The following is a 7,904-nucleotide window of genomic DNA, read 5'->3' as shown; positions in this document are numbered from 1 at the left end:
ACATGTATATTTAAAGAAACACAAGTCTAGTTTTTTTTTTACTCTTACTCTTTTGACAAGCTCTCTTAGAATATAATTTTATTTCAGAATCCGAAAATTTGCGAATTCCCATCGAATCAATTTTACAAAAATGATCTTATTACGGAAAACTAAAAAAAAAAAATGGCATGTTGAAAAACCCCTTTCATTGTGGAAGGATTCGGATGTACGTCTACTATTTTGTCATGTTCAAGGGGAAGAGAACTGTCTGGCAGTTGCCACGGAGGAAGGAAACCCGCAATCACGTAGCAATATGTTGGAAGTAGAACATGTGGTAAAATACTAGTAATCTCTTATTCAAGCAAACATTTAAATTTCATAGTGCTTGTTTTATTGCCAGACATTGTCCCTTGGTTAACAAACAAAGTTATTTTAAAATAAGACACTTAAACCTCTCTTTTCCATTTAAGGTTAAATTGTATGATTATCTGGTAAAGCAAGAAAAGTTGGCACCACCAACAGTTAGAATTCTGACGCAATACAATGCACAGCGCCATGTAATAAACAAAGCACTCAAGATGAAAGGTTTTGAAAATGCTGAATCGAATACTGTGGTATCCAGTCAAGGTGTGTACATTGCTAAGGTTATAGTCTGCTTCTTTAAGATATTAAATTATGTAGAAGGCAGCGATCAATATCCGTTTATGCCATAGGGATGGTAGTTTGTAACCGATTCTGCCACATTATCTAATTTACTAGTATGAGAAGGGAGTGTCACAAGGTTCTTTTCTTGGCCCATTACTTTTCAATGATTTAATAAATTATAATTTAATTTTTTCATTAATTTTAAGCTCACCTGATGAGAAGGCTCAAGTGAGCTTTTCTGATCACATTTTCTCCGTCTGTCTGCTCTGTCCGTTTGTATAGTTTCACATTTTCGACTTCTTCTCAAGAACCACTGGGCCAATTTTTACCAAACTTAAAACAAAGCATTCTTTGGTAAAGGGAAATTTAAATCATAAAAATGAAGGGGCAGGTCCTCTCCCAAGGGGAGATAATAAAGAAAAGACATAAATAGGGCGGGGTCATTAAAAATCTTCTACTCAGAAACAAATAGGCCAGAAAAAGCTGAAACTTATGTGAAAGCATCCTGGGGTAGTGTAGATTCTAAATTATTCAAATCATGACCCCCCGGGGGTTGGGCAGGGCCACAATAGGCAAAACAAGTTTTACTTAGAAATACATAGGAAAAATTTAAAAATCTTCTTCTCAGGAACTACTAGGCCAGAAAAGCTGAAACTTATGTGGAAGCATCCTGAGGAAGTGTAGATTATAAATTGTTCAAATCATGACCCCCGGGAGTTGATCAGGGCCACAATAGGGAATCAAAGTTTTACATTGAAATATATAGGAAAAATCTTTTTAAAAACTTCTTCTCAAGAGCCACTGGGTCAAAAAAGCTAATATTTATTAGGAAGCATACTGGGGTAGTGTAAATTTTAAATTATCCAAATTATGACCCGTGGGGTACGATGGGGTCACAATATGCATTACAAGGGGGAAATAGTGTTAAGAATAGCATGGTCAAAGCTTCTCAGGTGAGCCATGTGGTCTACTTTTAATTAATGATGTAAATTAGTTTTTGATAAATGTTTTGCTCATAATAGGTACTTTTTAGATTTACTAATACCCCCACCCCTCATCCCGACACCACAATTACACGGCAGTAGGTTTTTTTTAAATAGGCTAGATGGAAAAGTTATGTTAAAACATCGCTTGTTATGAATTAATATGAAATTGTTCTTGTACTATACATGTTTACATGTAAACACCTTTTGGAACATTTCAACATCACATAGGGTTTCGTCACCCATTATCATATTTTTAGATTAAGCACCACTCGGCACACCTCAGCCGATTCTCACTTGATTTTATAAGGCGACTGAATCAGCCAAGGTTTGCTGAATGGGATAGCACATGTTGCAGTTTGGTGTGTATTGAAATGTTTCATGTTGTGTTTTAATGGGATTATATTTCATGAAGTTGACAGGACCTATGACAGTCGGTAAGTACAAGTTTAAGTATAGATTGGAGGAAAATAAACCGAAATGCAAATGATTAGGTTAAAGTTCAAAAAGGGTCAAAGATCATCGCATACCACAGTAGACGAATTTGACTTTGTGAAGTTATCTCCCGTTGTCGATGGGCCATTCAGTTACTGGTGTAGATCCAGATTTTTTTTTTCGGGAGGGGGTGGGGGGTTCACTCCTCAGTCAAAAAAATTCCAGCTCCAAATTTCCTGACAAGCAAAGAAAAAAACTGAAACAAATCAACAACAAAAAAATGATAGTGGGGTCGTGGGATCAATGTTTTCTAAGGGGGAGGATGTCCAAAGTCATTTTTTATTTGCTTCAGTATACAGTCTTATTCAAATAACAAAGCAAATTCCAAGGGGGGATCCAATCTCCCTAGCCACTCCCTGTCCCTGAAATTACAATCGATCTTGGGACTCCAAAATAGTAGATTTTTTTTCCATTTGACTATATAGATATTTTGTTTCTTGTGTTTATATTATGTCTATCTGTTTGTCCGCAGAAACTTTAACCTTGTCCATGAGTTTTGGGTGGGATGGGCTTTACAAATTTCATAGTTTAATTCCTTGTGACAAGACTTTTATTTGGGTAATACCAATTTTGACCTCTTGATCTCTTGACCTTGGATTTTTACCCATTTTTACAAGAAAATACCAAACTTTAAACTTGGCCTAAATTTTGATCAGTAGGTGCTAGGACTTTCATGCTTAACATGTGTATTCAATGTGAACTTTCAACAGGTATACATATGTTTGACCTTGACCATAGAGTTTGACCCACTTAAAAAAAAATATCCTTGGCAATTAACTTTTGAAAAGGAAGTACTAGGGATTTCTTATTTCACATCTGTATTCCTTATGACAAGACTTTCTTTTGATACCAACAATTTTAACCCTTTGACCTTGACCTTTGAGTTTGACGTACAGTTTAGAAACTTCAACTTTCACCATAAGCTGCCATACGGGGGGCATCAGTGTTTCACAAACACATCTTGTCTACATTATTAATTTTAAGTGGTGGTGTCTCAATATGAGGGAAAAATTCTTGAGAGAGATGTTTTCACAATAAACAAACAAATTACTCAAAAAAATATAAAACATGAACATGTTGGTCATATCTCTTGTTCTCCCTTGAATCAGAAATGATGATATACTTTTATATTTTTAAAATAATCATTATAAGAGTTGAAAAGGTTGTGCATCTTAAAATTGACTACGTTCTATGGTTGAATTAGCTATAAAAGTTTACAAGCTTTATTTTGCTACTCAAAACACCTTGATTAACTATTTTCAATCATACTGTTTTCTGAAATGTTCAATTTTTTTTAACAATGGATTCATGTAATACATTTTCAGCTTCTCAAAAAAATTGCATGAAAAAAGATTTTCAAATATTGTAACCATGGTAACCCTTTCAAAGTACTTATTTGAGCTTTCCTTGTTGTCTTATAACACTTCGTCTTTCGTCTATCTGTTTGTCTGGAAAGTTTTTACATTTTGAACTTCTCTAGAACCACTGGGCCAATTCTAACCAATTCTCATAGAAATATGTACATTTGTATGTCAGTCTGTCCATCTGTCTCAATAAATTTAACCTTGGTCATCAAGGTCATATCTATTGAATGAGAAGAGACAAGGCATTCATATTATACATATGTATTTGTATTTACCTTTGACAAAAGCATGATTTATTTTACCCGTGACCTTGAAGTTTGACCTACTTGCAAAAAAATTACATTATAAATTCATCATTTTGAAAGAGAAAAAGTTAGGGCATTCATATTATACATGCATGTATATTATTACCTGTGATAAGACCTTTCCAAATAAATCATGACTTTTGACTCTGTGACCTTGACCTTGAAGCTTAACCTACTTTTCAAAAATGTAGCATTTGCTTATAACTTTTGAATGAGAAGAGATATGACTTTCAAATTTGACATGTACATTAATTTCTCATATAAGAATTCAAGATGTTTCCCAGCATACGATGATTTTTTACCCCTTGACGTTGATGTTTAACCTAATTTTCAAAATATTTAACTCTCCTAAAAGATGATTAGGATACTGTGTAAAATGTAGGAGGAGTTCAGGGAAGACGGGGCTTTTTGCAGAAAAAACGTCATTTTTCGACCCCCATTTGACCCCACAGGGCAAAATGAAAAATCCAAAACCTTACTGCACATCTACATGACACCACCAACCATCTCCCACAAGATGATTAGGCTTCTACTCGTATGTAAAATGTAGGAGGAGTACAGGGAAGAAGGGGCTTTATGCATAAAAAACGTCATTTTGGACCCCCATTTGACCCCCGGGGCAAAATGAAAATTCTGAAACCTTACTGCACATCTACATGACACCACCAACCATCTGCCAAAAGATGATGAGGCTACTATGTAAAATGTAGGAGTTCAGGGATGACGTGGATTTTTTCATAAAAAAACGTCATTTTTCGACCACTATTTGATCCAGCGGGGCAAAATAAAAATTCCAAAACCTTACTGCACAACTATATAACACCACCAACCATCTTTCAAAAGATGAATAGGCTACTATCTAAATGTAGGAGGAGTCTAGGGAAGACGGGGCTTTTTGCATAAAATATCATTTTCGACCCCCATTTGACCCCCCGGGGCAAAATGAAAATTCCGAAACTTACTGAACATCTTCATGACACAACCAATCATCTCCCGAAAGATGATTAGGTCACTGAGTAAAATGTAGGAGGAGTTCAGGGAAGACAGGCTTTTTGCATAAAAACGTTATTTTTCGACCCCCATTTGACCACCCGGGACAAAACGAAAATTCCGAAACCTTACTGCACATCTTCATGACACCACCAATCATCTCCCTAAAGATGATTAGGCTACTATGTAAAATGTAGGAGGAGTTCAGGAAAGAAAAATGTGACAGACAGACGGACGTACGGATAGACGGACGGACGGACGGACATGAGTAACAACAATATACCTGAACTTTCTTTAGAAAGTGCGTGTATAATAATGACACAGATCAATTTTCACGTGTCTTCGATAGCAGATCTAACCCTGCCTAATCGTGTTGATTTGTAGGTGGAGAATGGGATTACGTTATATTCAGCACTGTGAGGTCCCTCCCAGACTACATAATAGAGGAACACCAAACACAGGGTTGGTGCACAGAGAACCTGGGTTTTATTACTGACCAACATCAGATCAATGTGGCTCTTACTAGGGCGAGGAAAGGACTTATTATTATAGGTACGATACACGATATTGGCCTGATCAATTACATTATTGAGAAGGTAAGTATGTGTACAGGTTATTTTCTAAGTAATCAAGACACTGAAAAAAATGCTTGAGATCAAAAGGGAGCTCGTCTAAGTTTTATGGTCCCCAGGCCTGGTCAGAGACCGAAAGAGCAAATGCAATTGATGTCCGTCATCCTTCCGTCCGCCTGTTTGATATACTTTAAAACACTAACTCCTCCTACAATTTTGTCTGATTTCAATATACATGCAAAGACTACAAGATACATAATGCTGTGTATGGTTTTTTGATTTTCAGCTGCAATGGTGTTGTTCTGGTTACTGGAAAGTGGAAATATATATTTCTATAAAATACTCCCACTACAGTGAAAAGGGGGTTTTTCGAAAAGGCATTGAGAATCTTTTTTCGTTGGGGTCGGTAAAGCTATAGATGAGGGAGATCTCTCATTCTTTTATATTTCTTGAAATGTATCAAAATGCGCAAAGACCAAGCAGCTTAAAAGTAGATCAAAACTATTCACCCCCAAAAGTAGGTTCGGGTAGGGTTTCTCCCCTTTTGTTCTACGAGTACCGGTCTGTTTCAAAATGGAAAGACAAAGTTGCTTGTTAATAATAACTGCAGTACATGTATATGAATGTTGGTATCAAAACCATACTTATTCATGCATTATTTAAAAAAAAAGTACTGTACTCCTGTGGTTCTGTTGTGCACCTCAATTTTTTTTTTTACATTTTAATGGAACACTTTTTTGTAGGAAACAAGAAGCTGCTTCAGTGTAACCTTATTTGGCGAGAATTGATAAAACACTACACAACATTGGGCTGCGTTGTGGATGCCAAGAAACAAAATCTCACTCCTTTAATTCGAAAGAGAAGAAATTAAAACTATTTTATAGGACAAAGTGATGTTAAAATATAATGGGCAAATGAAAAAAGATTAAAGGAAATCTTATCCGAAATACAGTTGGGACACAGATTGTGTCGAAAATACAGGAAATTGGATTGCATAAAAACATAGAGTAATATGAAATATAATAGGAATCAAAATAAATGTCCATATTCACAAGGAAAACAATAGCACAAACGTATGATTAGACTGTGCTTTTTTTCTCCAGCATTCACATCATTGCAACATCAACTGACTCCTACATCACCTATCTTTACCATAAAATCCCTTGAAAATTAATTTTTTTTTTAGGATATTCAGGTTCTTGTTTGAAAAGGCTATATTATTTCAATTAAGTTGTTAAATGGATTAAAGGTAATATTTTTCAGTCTATGGTTCCAGGCCAGCCCATAAATCAATTAATCAAACTTAAAAGTTCTTTTCCTATTTACTACCATCATTTTGCTTTATTTACACGTTATTTTTTACCTTCTTTGTTTATTTAACATCTCTTTTGGAATTTTTCAAAACCTGCAAGTGGAGGCCTGCAAATTAGACGTGTAACCAGTGCTTTTGAACCAGCATCTACTGCAACATGAGATTTTGTTTAAATGGTCTCATCAGAAGGGTCACTTCCCGCAGTAAGATTCGAACCCGCGATTTAAGCATCAAAACCTTCTATTTAGACTTTGAAGCATACGTTCTAACCACATCGCAGTACGGATTTATTAAAAAAATCAAATATTATTTTGTGCTATTTCAAATGGTTATAACAAGCTTATTCATTGCTAAGCTTTTGTTTTCATTGCATTAATCTTATGAAAATTGAAATCATACAGTGACTTTACATAACTCTTCGACAAATGATCTTAATGTATTTCTAACTACGTAAGTTTCAGTTTTACATTTCATATTTCACATTATTGTAAGAGATTTTTCCAAGCTTATGCATGTCTTTATTTCAATCATATTTATATAACCATCTTACAAATTTTATATTGACGTATAAATTTTCATGTCTGTTTAAATATTCCGATGAATGTTTTTACCTCAATATTTTTTTTCTGTTATATTATTAATATGATAAATGTTTGGAAGTTCGTGTTTGTTCTGCTCTTGTTTTGTATTGTTTTAAGGACTTTTGACTACTGTTCGTTATTGATCACCATGTTTCATGCATTACATAAGTATTAAATTTCCACACTTTTCTATTTATTGTTGTCTATATTTAATCAATACAATTCAAACAGCTGCATACAAAGATAACTAGTCTAAAAAATCCATAGTTGTGGACAACTGAAAGGAAAAAAATATGTCAAGGAAAGAAAAAAAAAACTAAATCTAACATTATTATAATAATTTAAACGACTTTAAAATACATTATTGATAAAGAACTAAATTATAATTATATGCTCAACGGTTTCTCCAAGATTATTAAAATAATTTATTCATGTTAGAAGAATTGTGCAGTTTTTACTTTGACTGCTGTTACATGGGTATAGGAAACTTATGCAACTTCACTGTCTACAAAAGTATCATTGACTGATTTCTCTGATTCCAAAGAAACATGGTCAATTCCTTCATTAATTTTTACCCAGAGATTTTGCTGGTACCGGTATTATTCCGTAAGTATGTTTTTTTTTTCTAAACAAGTATGAATAATATGCTGTTATTGACTGGATATGAAGGCAAGATAT

At 34.4% G+C, this 7,904-nt stretch overlaps 1 protein-coding gene across 1 annotated transcript; it reads left to right on the top strand.

Annotated features, from left to right (window-relative positions):
- The first annotated feature begins 63 nt into the window (after window positions 1–63).
- On the top strand, window positions 64–7,229 carry LOC134266490 (helicase with zinc finger domain 2-like). Its single transcript, XM_062748719.1, has 4 exons — window positions 64–313; window positions 450–606; window positions 5,146–5,313; window positions 6,077–7,229. The coding sequence occupies exons 1-4, from the start codon at window positions 131–133 to the stop codon at window positions 6,202–6,204; spliced, it is 636 nt and encodes a 211-aa protein (XP_062604703.1). The 5' UTR covers window positions 64–130; the 3' UTR covers window positions 6,205–7,229.
- Window positions 7,230–7,904: the final 675 nt, after the last annotated feature.

The sequence above is a fragment of the Saccostrea cucullata genome, unplaced genomic scaffold (genome assembly GCF_032062105.1).
Source record: "Saccostrea cucullata isolate Sc308-1 unplaced genomic scaffold, CSIRO_AGI_Scuc_v1 ctg15357, whole genome shotgun sequence".
Taxonomy (NCBI): domain Eukaryota; kingdom Metazoa; phylum Mollusca; class Bivalvia; order Ostreida; family Ostreidae; genus Saccostrea; species Saccostrea cuccullata.
This window is presented reverse-complemented; position numbering and strand designations above follow the sequence as displayed.

Bases quoted from the DNA above. Each gene is read 5' to 3' on its own strand.
- LOC134266490 (XM_062748719.1), top strand. From the start codon at position 131: ATGATCTTATTACGGAAAACTAAAAAAAAAAAATGGCATGTTGAAAAA. The intron at 607-5,145 runs GTGTGTACATTG...GTTGATTTGTAG, and splicing joins TACTGTGGTATCCAGTCAAG to GTGGAGAATGGGATTACGTT. The intron at 5,314-6,076 runs GTACGATACACG...ACTTTTTTGTAG, and splicing joins GAAAGGACTTATTATTATAG to GAAACAAGAAGCTGCTTCAG.